Below are 18081 nucleotides of genomic sequence, written 5' to 3' on the forward strand. Positions count from 1 at the left end.
CTTCCTCTTCCTTCTTTTCCTCTTCCTCTTCGTCTTCTTCAGGCGGGTCCGCTGGCATCGGAGTCGGCAATGGCGTCTTCATCGGACTGAACTGAGGAAATATATCAGGCCTCCTGCCTGGCTTGGGCCTTTCCCACTCCTGGAGAAAGGAACATCTGCATTAGATAACATTGCCGCGGAGAGGGTAGGCGGACGATGACGACGAGATAACATGATGACGACGAGACTGCGACAAGATGATGACGACGAGACGATGAGGGGTTCGGATTATTGATCATCATTGTCATCCTAGACACTGAACTGTAGAGAAGAAGTATGATAACAATTACCTAAATAAAGGAAAATAATTTTTCAGTTTTAATGGCTTGTTCAGGCCGAAACACTAATCATGGGTTTGAACCCAGTATCATAAGAATAAAATTTGATCGTCACGTAGATCAAGGAAAGAAAATTTCAAGTAGTAACTGGTCATACAAGCTGAAAATTCAAATCGGAGGGAAAAATGTTAAATTGAACTCAATTTAAACACAGAACGGGATTTTAACATAAAACCGGAGAAAATGTGATTGGAGTAACCCGAAGAAAGGAAAACCAATTTTCAGAAGTTATTGGTCATCGAAGCCTAAATAATTAAACATGGAGAGTTCATCTTATGATTTAATGTTTAGCGATAATTATTCACAAAAGCCTAAAAATTAAACAGGGAGATCTCATAAAAGATCGGACCAAATCTAAAATCTGAATGACCTAACGTCAGAGAAGAGAATTATCATTCTTAACGCGTTTTTCATTAAAAATCTATCTGAAATCTCATATTTCCGGCAAGACTATTATATGCAATTCTACTCAGAGAAATCTCTGTTTCTCGAAAACTTGGAAAAAAACATTTAAAATTTTGAAGGACGCCAAACCGATGATTAAAGCGCGCGACTTACAGCAAAAGTGAAATTTATCGATTTTCATGTGATAATATTTTCTACAGGTTTCCAACCTAAATTTCCAAAGCCTAAATACATGAATAAATAAGATCAAATAAACAAAGTTAAAAATTCACGTGCTTTCCCCGAAAGCATACTGAACTGATAATTTAGGATATATCCGTTTCATCCGGATCCTACAAAAGCGCCTCCATTCTATCAGTTGAATTGCGAAGAAATATTTAGCATCTGAAAAAGAGCACCGGAAGATCCTTCGTTTCATGATTTGTACACACAATCGACTCAAAAAACCTTCAAATTCGAACTCAAAATCATCAAAAGTGAAATAATGCGACGCGGAAAAGAGCATATCAAGATGAAGCGGAACCAAAATCGACAGAAATAGACATCACAAACTACCGAGCCAAGCAAAAAAACCGTACGATTGGGAAGTCGAGAGGCGAGCGGCGCGTCATCTTCTCTTCCTCAGGAGCCATACAAACGACTCCAATCTTCGTTCTGCCACCAACTCCCATCCGATCGCGTCCTCCGACGACTCCGAATCCGCCGGCAGCTTGATGGCAACTTCCTCTACGTTTCTTCCTACCGCCAGAAGAACTCGAAAGAGCCGCAACGGCAGCGCCAACGCACCAAGAAGCCGCCATGGCCGCCATAGCTTCTCTTCCTCTCTCTACAACTCTACAGACTTGCGGCTCAAGCCCTCTCTTTGCCTCATCCTAAAGAAGCTGCCAGAAGCCCCGCCGAGATTCAGAGGGTAATAACGTCATTTCCTATCTCACCGGGCCGGGCTTTTTTGAATAATCGTAAGCCGGCTCAGCCCGCCTTTCCATTTCCCGCCCGATTTTGAATTTCGGCTATAAATACCGCGACCGCCTTCCAGATCTCGAGCTCTAGGGCTATGGCGTTCCAGGCGATCTCCGTCGATGTTCTCTCCGACGACGATGGCCGCGGCGATGGCGAACGAGGTTATAGAGTTGAAGAATTTGATCTTGATTCGTTGTCTGAATTTGGGAGAAGGAAGGTGGAGTCGGGGGGGGAAGATGGAGCGCCATCGGAGGTCATTCTTGTGGAGGATGGGCCGACTCCGCTTAAGAAACCGACAACTGAGAATGAGCCGTGGATCGTTCCCGATACGCCTGTGACGCCGGCGTCGGAACCTGTTATCGTCCGCTGCTCCCGTGATCTCCCCGACGGAATTGGAGCCGAGGAGAAACCGGATAAGTTCGAAGGTGAGTTGCGAGATTGCTTGAAATTCGAAATCGAATTTGACGAGGTGAAAGATTTCCGTTGCTTGATGTGCCGTTCCAGGGATTAAAAGGTTCATTTGCTTGGAATCCGAAGACGAGGAATCTGGAGTTCCTTCGGGGCAGGGAACTATTCAGGGTGTCGTCGAGAGCAGCGGCGGCGCTGATGGAATCAAGGGAGATATTTATGAGGACAGCCCGTGTGATGGTGATATTCTTTCTGGAATCGGCGCGTCGCCCATCGTTGATCTGGTTGAAGATTCTCCTTTGCACCGGAAATTTCAGCCATTGAATCCAGCGAGCACAATTCCTCTGGTACAACTATGAATCCGATAGTGTAGATCGATAAAACTAAAAACATGTCCTGAGACTATGCAGCCTTTCCCCAGAATGAATGCAGAGATTATGCGGATGAATTCTCACTGGAGGATATTGTTGGTACAAACGGGGCGAGTGAGAGATGCCTGCCCGAGGATGCCGTAAAAAGTATTGGAGATGAAAAAATAGCAAGGAAAAAGGACCTGAAAGAAGAAAAAATCCGCCAGAGAGAAGAAAAGAAAAGAAAAAGACAGGTAAGTTCTGCCGATTTTCCTTGAACTGGCAAAGTTTATGATTTAACCATCTATGAGATGTTAAATTCCACGTATATACGCTGATGCCCAGGAAGAAAAACTGGCAAAGGAAGCGCTTAAGGCAGAAGCGGCGAAATCGAAGAAACTTCTACAGGAGCAGAAAAGGTGGGAAACAGGGAAGTTTGCGTTGAAGTGCATAATAGCAGAGATCGATGCAAAGGTGGTCGAGAACGGATCCATTGGTGGTATGGCTCCTTCCGTCACGATCTATTTACTTGGAAAACATCTTGTCTCAAACAGAGCTATATTTTTCGTTGTTATTCCTTGACATACAGGTCATCTTCTTACAAGATTTGCCGAGAAAGGACTCTCATTTCGTATAACTTCTAATCCGATTAAAGGGTCGATTTTGTGGAAGATGAATGTTCCAGAGGAGCTATCTCAGGTGTTTGCAAAAATTTGACCTTGTATTTATTTATTTATTTTAATTCTGTGTCCTGATTCGGGGTCCATTATGCCTGGAATAACGTCAATCATTGCTCTTGATGGAGTAGTGCGCTTTGCACATCAGCGTGAACTTTCCATGTTCTTGTCTCATCAAAATTGCATTTGATACTTCAACTGCAGCTCTCATTAATGGGATCAGAGGTTCAATACGTCCTTATGATCTTTGAGGCGGAGGAATTCTGTAAACTTTCGTCAAATGGAGCCCTTTTGGAGCATGTGCGCAGAGTACAAAGTTCCTATCCATCATTTACCGTCTGTTATCTCACCAATATGCTGATGTCCTTTGTGAACAAGTGGTATGTGGTCATCTTTGAACTTATTTCTTGTGCTAAACTGATATGATGACGGCACTTCACTCTTGTAGGATATATCCGTTTAGGAGAATTATCATTCTTAACGCGTTTTTCATTAAAAATCTATCTGAAATCTCATATTTCCGGCAAGACTATTTTATGCAATTCTACTCTGAGAAATCTCTGTTTCTCGAAAACTTGGAAAAAAACATTTAAAATTTTGAAGGACGCCTAACCGATGATTAAAGCGCGCGAATTGCAGCAAAAGTGAAATTTATCGATTTTCATGTGATAATATTTTCTGCAGGTTTCCAACCTAACTTTCCAAAGCCATACACGAATAAATAAGATAAAATAAACAATGTTAAAAATTCACGTGCTTTACCTGAAAGCATACTGAACTGATAATTTAGGATGTATCCGTTTCATCCGGATCCTACAAAAGCGCCTCCATTCTATCAGTTGAATTGCGAAGAAATATTTAGCATCTGAAAAAGAGCACCGGAAGATCCTTCGTTTCATGATTTGTCTCTCCATCAAGAGTGAATATTTCTTCCGGTGCTCTTTTTCAGATGCTAAATATTTCTTCGCAATTCAACTGATAGAATGGAGGCGCTTTTGTAGGATCCGGATGAAACGGATATATCCTAAGGATCCGGATGAGACGAAGGGAGCGAGAGAACTTATTTCCTTCACTTCACTACACTTCACTTCACTCCTGAAGGGTACTTTAGTCATTTACATAGAGGGTGGTTATCCCTCTAAACATATGTAGCCCTTGGCCAACATGGTCATCAATTATTTCCCCTTCCTCTCAGATTGTTCCACCTCTTTCAATGCAAACAAACCTGATCTTATCATTTCTGGTGAATATTTCGTACGGTCATTTTTATTAAGTTTTTCGTTTCATTTGGTCATTTGATTTTCAGGGAACAGAATCAATATAAGAATAAAACAAATACTGAGTTCAGTGTACGACCACCCGTTGAAGAGGTCTGTCCAACATCAATTACCTTAAAACTTCTTTTTTCCTGCATTCACTTTAAAGGTTCCAAAAATTTAAAACATTTTTGTTTGCAGGTTTTATCAAAATTAACCACTCACTTTCGCAGAGTGCATTCAAGGCAGTGCATGGACGAAGCAGAAGTTGCTGACCACGTCGTGGGCTTGACTTGTAGCCTTGCGTCGTGTCAGCACAGGTATGATATTGAAACAAAAGGTGTTTATTAAGGTTAGAGCCTTGCGTCAAAGATGATGATGAAAAATTCACATACTAATCGTCATCATCACCTTTTTCTATCAGTTTGACGGCATATTTACATTTTAATGGGTTTCCTAAATACACCATCCTCATTTTCCTGTTTATATTTCGTAGTAAATAGGGTTGTCGTCATTGCCATCATCATCATCATCATCACCCAAGGCAGACATGAATGACGATGATGAAATTTACGGATGATAATGACAATGATGATTTTGTCATTATCCAACCATGGTTGAGGTGGCAGACGTCATTGACTTCCCCAAGTGCTCTGGATTGTCGACTCATGCGTTGGCTTCTAAAATAAATCTTTATCAAAAACATGAACAAGTCGAAATCACAATATCTCTGATTGCTGATGGAGAAAAGTAAAAAGTGTTTTTTGAATGATCGAGTATTAATATGATCATGCCCGTTTTTTGTTTGAAGGAAGAAGATCACGAGGCTATCTGTTAATGCAAATGGGTCACATGTTTCCAAGGATTTCATAGACCGCAGACTGGTCAAAGGAAATGTGTGGTAAGTTTGTCCCCTCAACAAACTTAAGAAAGATACCGTCTTAATTCGACCATAATAATGTAATGGTGTGGATGGCAGGCTGAGGGCCCTTGTTGCCATCCCCAAGGTCCAGCCTCGATTCGCCGTAGCCATCTGGAAGAAATACCCCACCATGAGATCCCTTCTCAACGTCTACATGGACCCCATGAAATCGGTAAGGACATAGATTAATTTGCTAGCTAGCTCGCTTGAGAAATCCGACAGATGGAGGATTGAAACGAGAGGTAGATTGACAAGTGGTGAGATAGATGGGGAGATAAGGATAGGTTTAGATTGAGAATTCAGTACTTTGACTAGTAGGCAGATAAGAAGATTGATGATAGATGGATGGAAGATGGATAGGTGGATGTAGGGAGAGAGAGGTAGAGAGATGTGTGGAGAGAGACAGATGGCTGGAGGGAGAGATATTGATTGAGAGAGAGAGACGGGGAGATGTGGAAAGAGAGATGGTTTGAGGGAGAGATATGGTTTGAGAGAGAGGTTGAGAGAAATAGAAAGATGGATGATTAGATGGAGAGAGAGATGGATAGAGAGAAAGAGCGAAAGATGGATGGGTAGATGGAGAGAGAGATGAATGGAGAGGAGAGAGATTGGGAGATAGAGAGAAAGATGGATGTTTAGACGGAGGGAGAGGTGGATAGAGAGGAGAGAGATGGATGGATGGATGGATAGAGGATTGAATGGGTAATTTTTTCCTTTTTTGTTGATTTAGGTGCACGAGAAGGAGTTTCTGCTTCAGGATCTGCCGGTGGAAGGGCAGATTGGTGGAGAGAGGAGGCTGGGAGAGACGTGCTCAAAGAGAGTATTCCGGATCCTTATGGCCAGGAACGGTGCTATCTCGACAGACGACGCTGAGAACGGAGCCGACTTCTTCTCTCCCTAGCTCACTCCCTGACCACCTTTTCAGCATTTACCAACTACATACCCACGTGCATACCCTTCTGGCCTCTGATTGGCTGAAAAAATAGTTAGAGAGAAGAGAGAGAGTGAGAGAGAAAAGAAAGTGAGAGAGATAGATAAGCGGTTAAGAAAAACAGTTTCTATCTCCCCTCTCTCTCTCTCACTCTCGCACGCTTCCTCTTCCTTCGTCGCTCCCCTTTTCCATCTCTCCTTCTCCCTTCGTCTCTCCCTCTTTTTCTCTACTCCTCTTTCTCTCGCTCTCTCTCCCCCTCCCTCTTTTTCGCGGACTCTCTCTCTCTCGCGCTCTGTCTCTATCTGTGTCTCTCTCTCTTGCTCTTGCTCCATCTCTCTGTCCCTCTTGCTCTCTCTCTCCCTCTTGCGCTCTCTCTCTCCCTTCGTCGCTCCCTCTTTCTATGTCCCTCTCCTTTCGTCCCTCCCTCTTCTTCTCTCCTCTTCCTCTCGCTCTCTCTCCCTCTCCGTCTCTTTCTCTGTCACTCTCTCTTTCTCGCTCTGTCTCTATCTATCTCTTTCTTCTCTTGCTCTTCCTCTCTCTCTCTCTCTCTCTCTCTCTCGCTCTCTCTCTCCCTCTCGCGCTCTTTCTCTTCCTTCGTCGCTCCCCCTTTCTATCTTGCTTTCTCCCTTCGTCTCTCCATCTTTTTTCCTCTTTCTCTCGCTCTCTCCCCCTTCTTCCTCTTTCTCTCTGTCGCTCTGTCTCTATCTGTCTCTCTTTCTCTGTCCCGCTCGCACGATCTCTCTCTTCGTCTCTCCTTTTTTCTATCTCGCTCTCCCTTCGCCTGTCCCTCTTTTTGTCTCCTTCTCTTTCTCTCGCTCTCTGTCCCCCTCTCCCTCTTTCTGTCTCATTCTCTGTCTTGCGCTATCGCTCTCTCCCCCCCTCTCCCTCTTTCTTTCTCACTCTCTCTCTTACGCTATATCTCCCTCTCTCCCTTTCTCTCCCCGTCTGGCTCTTTCTCTTTCTCTCCCTCTCGCACTCCCCCTCTCCCTCTCCCTTCGTAGCGAGAGAGAGGGAGAGAGGGAGAAGGAGAGGGAGAGGGAGAGAGCGATAAAGAGAAAGCGAGAGGGAGAGGGAGAGAGAGAGGGAGAGGGAGAGGGAGAGAGGGAGAGAGCGATAGTGAGAAAGCGAGAGGGAGAGAGAGATAGGGAAAGGAAGAGGGATAGAGGGAGAGAGCGATAGTGTGAAAGCGAGAGGAAGAGAGGGAGAGAGAGGGAGAGGGAGTGGGAGAGATGGAGAGAGCGATAGTGAGAAAGCGAGAGGGAGATTGGCTGAAAAGTGAGAAGAGAGAGAGAGAGAGAGAAGAGAGAGAAAGAGAGAAGAGAGCGAGAACGGTTTCGTATCCTATCTCAAAACGAATGAAGAGATTTAAGTGGTCGTGGTCGACGAGGATTTCCCTCGATCTGTAATCACGCTCAAAAATGGGAGCAAGAATGGTGTTCTGAACAACAGAATTCAAGTTTCTAGCACCAAGAACCCGTACGGTGTTACGTTAATCTAGCCAAGGTATCATCTTTTCTTAACAGTTCCTTGGATTTATTTTATTTCATGAGTAATTTACCAATTTGATTCAACAAAACCGACGTATGATGTTCATCCCGATGTTTGATTTTGCAGAAGATCATGAACCAGCACAATGAGGTCGTGCTGTCCGCTCTTGGGAGGGGTATGAATGTAACCTAAATTCCTGTCGAATTAACATTGGATTTCAGTTCAGAAAGAAACACTATCATGACTGAATTTCAAATTTCCCGTTTGTTTCTTTATTTATCACAGCAATTGGGACAGTCGTCAACATTTCCACTGGCTGGGCTACAGAGAAGAGTAAGAACACAAGAAATTCTTTCCCTGATTTTCCAAGAACAAAAACTTCGAATTCTTGATACAAACTCTTCGATCAACAGAAATTTCTACATCGACCATCGAATCAAAAGCTGAGAACAAGGGCCGCCTAATTCACTAAGCCAGGGTATGTATTGATTCAACTATCAAAAATTCTCCCGCATTCATAGATTTAAATATCAAATTAAACTGATCTTGCCGATTTTGTGTATGCAGGGGAGAGAAACTTTGATGAAGGAAGGATTGTTTTCGGAAGCCCAAAAAGTTTGAATTTCCGTCGAAGGTTGGTTTTTCTGATCTAAAAATCGTTTATCTCCAATCTGTTTTTCGTCCGATCAAGTCTGATTTCCTGTTTTTTGCTTTAGATTTTATCGATTTCCCATTTCCTGTTTTCGAATTCAAGTATTTTCAAAGAAAGAAATCATCTTCTGCCGCTCGAAGAAAGGAACGGAACCAGGATTCTTCCTCTTCCCTGCCTTCGTCTTTGAAGCGTCGCGTGTTCGTGGATTTTTTGTTCCGAATTCCCAATTTGTCTTCTTTGATTTCCGGATTTCTCGCCCAGGATGAACAAAGTAGAGCGATCATATGCAAATCATTCTATTTCTCCGAGATCTAACGATAGTTTTTATGCAGATCAGAGAAAAAAATACAGATAGAGAATGCAAATCGTTGTAGAGTTTGCGTCGATCGATCGTGGCGAAAGCCTCGATCGCTTATGAGAATCACGTCCTAAGATTAGGGCAAAATCTGATGACGATATCTTTCATTCAAAATCCCCCTCGAAAGTTTCTTCCCAGATCTAAAATTTTCAAGATCTCTGCAAGTTTCGCGGTGTTTGATCTTTCATTTGATTTCTGAATTTCTCGAGCAGGATGAACAAAGTAGAGCGGCGTATGCAAATGTCTCTATTTCTCAGATATCTAACGATATTTTCATGCATTTCAGAGCAGAAAATACAGATAGAGAATGCGAATCGTTGTAGGGTTTGCATCGATCGATCGTGGTGAAAACCTCGATCGATTATGAGAATCAAGTCCAAAGATTAGGACAAAATCTGATGACAAAATCTTCAATACAAAATCTTCCTCAGAATCTATTTTAATGAAATTAATGAATTTTGAATATATTAATTTATTTTAATGACATTAATGAATTTTGAATATATTAATTTATTTTAATGACATTAATGAATTTTGAATATATTAATTTATTTTAATGAAATTAATGAAAACTTGAATCTGCTTTCTGCTGAAAATGTACTTTAGTGAGAATTTGAATGTATTTTAATCGAATTAATGACTCTTGAATGTATTTTCTGCTGAAAATGGATCAACGGCAGATGCTGTTGATTTTTGAAACTATTTTCTGCAATTTTGAGTCTATTTTCTGAAAATATATTTTAGCAAAATTATGACTGTATTTTAATGAAATTAATGCCTTTTGAATCTATTTTCTGCTGAAAATGGATCAACTGCAGATGCTGTTGACTTTTGAATCTATTTTCTGAAAGTTAGAATCTATTTTCTGAAAATAAATCTACTTTTTAATCTATTTTGTCCTGAAAATGCACCCTTCTATAATAGGAACTGAAAAGAAATAGGACCATAATGTCGGAATGACGATCGACAGAGATTTAGGGGAAGAATGAGGCGGGCGGGCGTGAACAATGCTTTGCAGTGGTAAAGCACTTCATATGATCTCTCTCTCTTCTCCTCTATCTCTCTGACAACCCACGTTTCATCTGCACCATCCAGATTCTAATGAATCAACCGCATTTTCTGCTGAAAATGAATCAACGTCATATGCTGTTGAATTTTAACCAAATTATTTAAATGAAATCTTCGACCAAATTATTTTGACCAAATCTTCTCTTCCCTCTCTGTGTCGAACCACGTTTCATCTGGACCATCCACATTTCTAATTTTTGATCCGATCAAAGTGTGCTATTGAATTTTGAAAATGAATCTATTTTCTGCTGAAAAATGGATCAGCGACAGATGCTGTTGAATTTGCAATCTACTTTCTGAAATTTAGAATCTGTTTTCTGAAATGAAATCTATTTTTGAATCTATTTTCTGCTGAAAAGGGATCAACAGCAGATGATGTTGATTTGTGAATCTATTTTCTGAAATTATTGTATTTTAATGAAAGTAATGAACTGTGAATCTATTTTCTACTGAAAATTTGAATGTATTTTAATAATATTTATGACTTTTGAATCTATTTTGTGTTGGAAATGGATAAACATCAGATGTTGTTGAATTTTGAATCTATTTTCTGAAATTTAGAATCTGTTTTCTGCAAATGAATCTATTTTGAATCTGTTTTCTGTTGAAAATGGATCAACCACAGATGCTTTTGCATATATTTTCTGAAATTAATGTATTTTATTGAAAATACTGAGTTTTGAATCTATTTTCTGCTGAAAATGTATTTTAACGAAAGTTTGAAAGTAGTTTAATAAAATTAATGTCTTTTGAATATATTTTATGCTGAAATGGATCAACAACAGATGCTGTTGATTTTTGAATCTATTTTCTGAAATTTTGAATCTATTTTCTTAAAATGAATCAATTTTCCGCTGAAAATGGTCTCTATTTTCTGAAATTTATGTATTTAAATGAAATTAATGAATTTTGAGGATGGGATTTTTTCTTATCTCCCAGAATAAGGACGGCCCTGCTTTCTCTCTCTTCTCTTTATACAAGTTTGTCCTTTTGTTGATTTTTGAAGTTTCTCAAAATCTGGCGATGATTAATTTATAACATTTATGATTTAAATAATTCAAGATACTGATTTTCTTCTCTCCCAGGATGAGGACGGACCTACTTCCTCTCCCTTCTCTCTCTACCCAAAGCGAGCATTGCGAGCGGGCCCCACTATTGTGATCATTCCAGTAGTTGAATATTGTGATCATTCCACTATTGTGATCATTCCAAAATTCTGACCATTGTTCTACAATGAATATTTTCAGAACAGGCCTATCCGTTTAACCAATCTTCCGTTCATCACGCTCTTTAACCAATCTTCAATCTTTGAGAGATCGGAGGGATATATTCTTCAATCTGCGGGATAGCTTCGCAGATCAGACTATTTTTACGTTGTCATCTCCAATAGGCTGCGATAGAGTAAGACTATCTCTCTCAACTACTGGATTGATTACGTTCGGGTTTGAATTTTTTAATGGTTTATTTTACTCTCAATAAATATCACGTTTCACTTTATTCAGTATACATAAATTTAAGTTTTTATCACTTTCATTGGTGCCCTTTGAAGTTGAAGAATAATACTGAAAATTATTCTTAAATCATATAAATAGTTTTGGAATTTTTTGACAGATTGGAGGGATATATTATTCAATCTGCAGGATAGATTCGCAGACCAGACTATTTTTACACTGTCATCTCCAATAGGCTGCAATAGAGTAAGACTATCTCTCTCAACTACTCGAATGATTCCGCTACTACAGACTTTGCCATTGGCGGTAATGCTCAAAATGCTTCTTCACGCGACGAAGCCCAACAGTATCTCGACGCACGATACGTATCTGCGTCAGAGTCTTTTTGGCGTATCTGCGAATTCAGTATGCAAAAAATGTATCCAACAGTTTATGCTCTACAAGTTCACGATGATAATATACAAACCGTGGTGTACGCAGAAGGTGAACCAATTAGTGAAGTCATGGATAGGTCGGAGCGCACGCCCCTTACAGAGTGGATGCGCTACAACAGGGAGCATCCGCAAGATAATCTAGCCAAACAAATGTTGTACTATGACTTCCCTTCTTATTACACGTGGAACGATTTCACTCGACGTTGGACACGATGTCAACGACAACAGTGTATTGGAAGGGTGCACTTTGTGTGCCCTCGCGACAGTACGCGCTACTACCTCCGATTGATGCTTCATCATGTTCCAAGAGCTACATGTTACGAAGATTTGCTCACCGTTGCTGGTGTTGATTACGACACATATCAAAGAGCTACAGCTGCGCGCGGACTACTCCACTCTGACGCAGAGTTTGACAATGATCTCGCATTGGCATCAGGCGTTGCTTCTCCCCGTCAAGATCGCGAGCTCTATGCGATGATGTTGCTCTATTGTGAAATCTCCAATCCAGTTATGCTTCTCGAAAAATACCTTGAAGCCATGTCGGTGGACATCCGTTTCGACAGCCCCTCACAAGTCACAAACCAGATACAGTAAAAAGTGTTGAGCGCAATCGAGTCAATCCTCTACCACAATGGGTCTTCCCTCGCAGCATTCCCAGGGTTGCCCCAATGCGTCGAAATTCAACCAATAGATACCATATGCAGGCCAAGTCATGGAAACAACATCCAGAATGCACTCCTCACTGCAGAACACCTATAAGACATGCTAAATCAAGAACAAAGACAACTTTACGACGCAGTATTCGAAGCCATAGAATCGACAGAATGTGCTAAGGAGGCGAATGTCTTCTTTGTTGACGGGCCTGGTGGATCTGGTAAGACGTTTCTCTACTCAGTTATGCTTGCAAAGATAAAGGCCTATCGCTTCTCAGGAATATCAACTGCAACAAGTGGTATCGCAGCGCTTCTCCTCGAAGGAGGCGAACGTTGCACTCCACATTCAAGATTCCTATTCCGGTTACTCACATCTCAACGTGTGGATTTTCACCTGGCTCGATGATAGGCCGCCAAATTCAGTCAGCAAGTATTATAATTGTTGACGAAGCTCCAATGATGCACCGCCATGTTTACGAGACGCTCGATCGATCTATTCGTGATGTGAGGAAGACAACTGAGGCATAATCGGAAAATATTCCTTTTGGCGGCAAAGTTGTCGTGATGGGAGGCGACTTCAGACAAATGCTTCCAGTCATACAGAAAGGCTCACGAGCAATGATCATCAATTCGTCCATTAACCGAAGCGATGTATGGCGCCATTGCTCTGTTTTTTTACTCAAAACAAATGTCCGCGTTTCACTCAACCAACAGGCATGGAGCGAGTTCTTACTTGCCGTCGGAGAAGGACCAGTTGGCCTAGATGTCTATCTTCCAAATGAGATCTGCCGCGTCTCCTCTCTATCTGATCTTATTACCAAAGTTTATGGTACCTTAAAAGATGATGAAACTCATTTGTTAGCGAAAACGATTTTGACCCCTCTGAATGATGATGTGGTAAAGGTCAACAACATGGTGCTCGACGTCTTCCCAGGTGAAGCAATGGAGTACTTAAGCTTCGATGCAATTCCCCCTGGCGAAGTCAACAACGAATCTCTGTACCCAACAGAGTTTCTGAACACAACTGATGATGCGACAATGCTGCTCCACAAACTCTGCCTCAAGATCGGTTGCATCGTAATCCTTATCCGAAATTTGAACACATTACAAGGTCTATGCAACGGGACTAGGCTACGAGTGGATAGCTTTTTCCCAACAATGTTGCAAGCCACTATTGTCAGCCAAGGTAATTTCTACGGTGAAGTCCATCTCCTACCACGGATTGCACTCTACCCGTCTCAATCAAGGCTTCCCTTTTGATTCAAGCACCTTCAATTCCCAATTCGACTCGCCTTCGCATTGACAATTAATAAATCCCAAGGACAGACTCGCGACATGGTGGGGTTATATCTACCAAACCGACTTTTTACCCACGGCCAACTCTATGTTTCTCTCTCAAGAACACGAATCTGTCCAGCAGGAATCGTGTTCTGCGATGGAGGCACGAACCACTTGCATGTGACTAATGTTGTTTACACATAGGTTTTCCATTAGTGGATGTTGAGTAAAAGATCGTAGGAGATGAGCATCTACATTCTCAGGTACACTCTCAAACCCTCTCTCCACCATCTCATCCCCATAATCTTCCCAAACTCAATACAACTTAAATTCATCTTACAGGAAGTGATCCTCATCATCATCAACATATACATCATTTTCATCAACATCGTCATGGCAAAATAACATCATGTGAAAGAGGGGTATGCCATGATTCGCACCTCCTTCCTCCACCTGCAACCAAAGAAACAAGTAGACCCAAGAGGTGGTAAATAATACGGAAAGTACTCAAGATAAATGACGTAATATTGTACTACAATTCATTTTGAAATACTTTTCTTATGATAGCAGCCGGATAATTATAGAGAAGGATATGATTACAGAATATCGTTGGGGGCGGCAATGGCAATGCCACGACAACGTAGACGGAATGTGCAAATTGTCACCTATGGACCAGGTAAGGTCCGCTCCCACGTCACATATACTTTTCTTCTCACTCATTGTCTACAATTTCCACTATAGACAACGAAGCCACATCAACGAAGACGAAATGTGCAAATTGTCGAATATGAATCAGGTAAGGTCTGTTAAACATCCCATGTCATCTATACTTTTCTTCTCCATCACTATCTACAATCTTCAGATCTGTGTGGTAAGATTGAGAAGCTAAATGTGGAATTTTTATCCCTCAGAATGAGAACATCCCCGCTTTTTAACACCTCCATCTTCACCTCAAGCGAGCATTGCGAGCGGGCCCCACTAGAATTGGTGCCTGTATTTTTTATGCGATTCTTTCCTGATCTTCGGTTGCTTTTTTGAAACCTGTATTTCTTTCAAAACAGCCAAATCACACGGTTTGATTCAAATAATACAGTTTTTAAAGGCAACTGAACAATTTGTATTCAATTTCATCCTAATAATTTGTTGTTCTTTCCTTCCTTTCAGGTGGAAGGTCAGGCTGAGGAAGTTATCATTGACCATTTACATGCGACGGCTTTCCAATACACACCATTGGGCCGGACAATACTGGGCTCAGCCCAGAATTTCAAGACCATTACTCAACAACATCTGGTGGACTACATATCAACTCATTACACCGCCCCTAGAATTGTATTTTTAATTCCTTCAATCAAAATTACGAAGACATGAAAATGTTTTTTTTATAATTCAATTTTCCATCTTCAGGTCATCTCTGCGGTGGGCGCTGCCAAACATCAAGACATTGTGGCTCAAGTGGAGAAGCTATTTACCAAACTTTCTGATAATCCCACGATAGCATCGCCGCTTGGGATTTTTTGACCACGATTGCTCTGAGTGGTTTCTCTGAGTGTTTGAAGATGGGATTTTTTATTGACCACGATTGCAGCTGATGGAGGAAATATCAGGCGGCGTTTTGTAAGGGTGGAGCAAAGGAGCAATCCGCTTTCCTCCGATGGATTTTTGAAGTTTTTCAAAATATGGTGATGATTTATTGTTAACATTTCTGATTGAAAGAATTCGAGATACTAATTTCCTTCTCTCCCAGGATGAGAATGTCCCTGCTTTCTCTCTCTTCTCTCTCTAGCCCAGGCGAGCAAATACATGTGTGCTTCTGGCCTCTGATTGACTGAGAGAAAAGAGAGACAAAGAGAGTGAGAGAAGAGAGTGAGAGAGAATAGAGTGAGAAAGTGAGAGGGCCCCCTCCCAGCCGCCGTTTCGCCCTCCTCCCACGGCCTCCCGCGCCCCCTCCCCGCCGCCACCACCCCCATCCCCGCCTCCGGCACCCCCTTCCCGCCGCCACCCCGGCCTCCTTCCCCGGCCTCCCACGCCCCCTCCCCGCCGCCGCCCCGCCCCTCCCCCGGCCTCCCGCACCCCCTCCCCGCCGCCGCCCTGCCCCTCCCCCGGCCGCCCGTTTCCTCCCCGCCGCCACCTCCTTCCCCGCTGGCCCCCCCTCCCCCCTCCCCACCGCCTCTCAAGTCGAGCAGAGGTCGAGCCGCTCAAGCGGGTGGAGCCGCCCCAGGGAAGTAGGGAAGGGGGGGGGGGGACGAGGGGGGCGGCGCGGCGGCGGGAAGGGGGCGCGGACGGTGGGGAAGGGCCGGGGCGGTGGCAGCGGGGGAGAGCGCGTGCGGGACAGTTCTCTCTCTCTCTCTCTGTCTCTATGTAGATCGAACAGCCGGCACAAGAGGAATTCAAGCTTGGGAGGCCTGGAGTTCTTGGTCTTTTAGTGCTGGGCATTTCTTCCTCTCACTCTAACGAGAAATTGACCCATACGTTTCCAGAGAAGATCTTCCTGTATGCCCTCCCATCAATGGGAAGAATCTCACCCTCTTTGGAAGAGTTTATCAGCCAGGACGCTCTCTTATCCTTCGTATGCGATCGCCCTGGGCTTCCATTTGCTGAGGAAACCGAGTCCCCCACCACAGATCTTCAGGTATAGCTGTGTAGGATCAATTATGAGCACAAACTTTTTAGGGCAAAGTCTACGAAACGTCACGAACTCCGTTTTTCGTTCAAAAAGTAGCACAAACTTTTAGTTTTGTTCAAAATATAGCACGCGCCAATCAGAAGACACCATTTGGCGTCTTCTTTTTTTTGTTTGCCAGCGATGGTCCAGAAGCTGACGTGGAGTCCACCTGGTAGCCAGGTAGACTCCACGATGGCATCCACACCTGGCCGTTGTCGCCGCTGCCCGTCGCGGACGGCCACCGCGGGCGCCCATCTCTGGCCGCCGCCGCCTGTCGCCGCCCGCTGCCGCGCCGCCTCGCCGCCCGCCGCCGCCCTCGCGGCCGTCCGTCTTTCTCGCCTCGCTCACCCTTCCGTTTTCTCCTTCTCATCGTCTCTCCCTCTCTCCACTCTCTCTCTCTCGACTTCTCTGCCCCTCTCCTGCTCCTTCTCTCTCCCTCGCGCTCTCTCCTCTCCGTCTCACCCTCGCTCCCGCTAGTTCGCTGTCTCTCATCCCTCTCTCATGCTCTCGTTCTCTCGTGTGTCCTCACCCCCCTCTCTCTCTCCTCCTCTTGGTCCCCGCGGTTGTTCTCTCCCCCAAACTCTTTCTCGCCCTCTCCGTCTCACCCTCGCTCCCGCTAGTTCTCTCCCTCTCTCTCTGTCTCTCGTGCTCTCTGTCTCTCTTTGTCTCTGTCTCTCTCTCTCTCTCTCTCTTTAGCAGCGGAAAGTAAAATACAAGGTTTTCGCATTAGATAATCCCGTCGTCTCTGATATTCATTGTTATTTGTTTCTTTTTCTCATGCGATTTCCAGCTCTGAAATATTGACGCTCGGAGGCCTTTCCAGAAAGATTTCTTTTTTATTTGAATTGGTTTCGGAGATTGGTCTGTAGGAATCTCAAAAAGCTGAAATGAGGGCCGTGGGTAGCCTCCAAGGCTTGGATTAAGATGAATCTTTCGCTCAGGCATGATTTGGAGATTCGAGTTATTTAAAACTTGTAGGCTACACAATCTCGCATCGGATTGATCCCTTAAAATCATGACTGATATTGTCGAGAGAATTGTGTTTTCCTCATCTTCATCGTAAAGTTAGTCAGATGCTTTCGCAGAAATATTTTAATCATTCCCAGAACAAATTGTTCACTTATATGATTATCATTCATTATAAAAAAACCAGAAATGTTCTTAAAATCAACTAAAGAGGAGTTTAATTAGGCCTATTGAAGCCCTCAATGGAGATCATCTTGACTTACCACCTTTCGTATGCAGAATTCTGAACTTTATGTTGCCCAGGTTTCTAAGATCATTCGTTGCATCATTGAGTGTATAAAGGTCTCTCCTTCGGTAATCTAAAAAATCTTAGACTCACCCATCAGGATTTATGTTTTCAAGACGTTACCTGAGATTCCACCTCTCAGTTCTTACATACTTTATGAGATACATCTCCTTTGCAGTCCAACCAAAATCTCAATAAAACTCGAGGACAAGTGCGCAATCGATAAAGACGTCCTCGGCTACAACAATCAAACAATGGGTTTCTATTTTGCATTAACAAAGTTGTATGCCTATGATGGTCGCGAACTTAACGATTGCTATGAAACCTATGGCAATAAATCAATATTTCCAGAAATCAATATCATCCCTCTCTCGTGCACTCTGTCTCTCGTGCTCCCTCTTCCCCTTCTCTTTCTCGTTCTCTTGGTCTCCATGTCGTTCTCTCCCCCTAAATCACTTTCTAAATCTTGTCTCCCCATCTCTCTCTCCCATCTATCTCT

At 43.0% G+C, this 18081-nt stretch overlaps 3 protein-coding genes across 17 annotated transcripts in view; 2 read left to right on the plus strand and 1 right to left on the minus strand.

Moving 5' to 3' along the window:
• Positions 1-1643, minus strand: part of LOC144709898 (uncharacterized) — a 2006-nt gene extending 363 nt beyond the window's left edge. Inside the window, exons 1-2 of the mRNA XM_078583561.1 lie at positions 1361-1643; positions 1-139 (exon numbers count right to left, since the gene is read on the minus strand). The exon at positions 1-139 is cut by the window's left edge and continues 363 nt beyond it. Coding sequence (XP_078439687.1) covers positions 1-139; positions 1361-1591 — 370 coding nt within the window. The 5' untranslated portion in view covers positions 1592-1643. The remainder of the gene's footprint in view (positions 140-1360) is intronic.
• Positions 1644-1683: 40 nt separating this feature from the next.
• Positions 1684-15406, plus strand: LOC144709896 (crossover junction endonuclease EME1B-like). Of its 15 annotated transcripts, none has more exons than XM_078583554.1 (24): positions 1684-2167; positions 2247-2497; positions 2572-2754; positions 2846-2999; positions 3090-3199; positions 3382-3557; positions 4484-4547; positions 4635-4753; positions 5245-5334; positions 5413-5527; positions 6086-7789; positions 7901-7949; positions 8060-8107; positions 8188-8252; positions 8342-8408; positions 9709-9804; positions 10938-11253; positions 11464-13931; positions 14011-14152; positions 14239-14344; positions 14410-14469; positions 14580-14655; positions 14833-14958; positions 15073-15406. In XM_078583554.1, the coding sequence occupies exons 1-11, from the start codon at positions 1837-1839 to the stop codon at positions 6254-6256; spliced, it is 1764 nt and encodes a 587-aa protein (XP_078439680.1). In that variant the 5' UTR covers positions 1684-1836; the 3' UTR covers positions 6257-7789; positions 7901-7949; positions 8060-8107; positions 8188-8252; positions 8342-8408; positions 9709-9804; positions 10938-11253; positions 11464-13931; positions 14011-14152; positions 14239-14344; positions 14410-14469; positions 14580-14655; positions 14833-14958; positions 15073-15406. The 15 variants fall into 15 exon arrangements, with proteins under 15 accessions (XP_078439680.1, XP_078439677.1, XP_078439678.1 ...); XM_078583551.1 differs by having other exon boundaries at positions 14410-14464; XM_078583552.1 differs by lacking the exon at positions 14580-14655 and having other exon boundaries at positions 10938-11021; positions 11100-11253; positions 14410-14464.
• On the plus strand, positions 11843-12331 carry LOC144709054 (uncharacterized). Its single transcript, XM_078582460.1, has one exon. It carries the CDS (start codon positions 11843-11845, stop codon positions 12329-12331), a length of 489 nt encoding a protein of 162 aa, XP_078438586.1.
• Positions 15407-18081: the final 2675 nt, after the last annotated feature.

This window comes from Wolffia australiana, chromosome 11 (genome assembly GCF_029677425.1).
Source record: "Wolffia australiana isolate 7733 chromosome 11, ASM2967742v1".
Taxonomy (NCBI): Eukaryota; Viridiplantae; Streptophyta; class Magnoliopsida; order Alismatales; family Araceae; genus Wolffia; species Wolffia australiana.

What these genes read in the sequence shown, in the direction of transcription:
- LOC144709054 (XM_078582460.1), top strand. Translation starts at nt 11,843, where the DNA reads ATGCGCTACAACAGGGAGCATCCGCAAGATAATCTAGCCAAACAAATG.
- LOC144709896 (XM_078583549.1), top strand. Translation starts at nt 1,837, where the DNA reads ATGGCGTTCCAGGCGATCTCCGTCGATGTTCTCTCCGACGACGATGGC. An exon ending in AAAAGAAAAGAAAAAGACAG is followed by an intron (nt 2,755 to 2,845) that starts GTAAGTTCTGCC and finishes GCTGATGCCCAG; the next exon opens with GAAGAAAAACTGGCAAAGGA. An exon ending in TACGACCACCCGTTGAAGAG is followed by an intron (nt 4,548 to 4,634) that starts GTCTGTCCAACA and finishes TTTTGTTTGCAG; the next exon opens with GTTTTATCAAAATTAACCAC.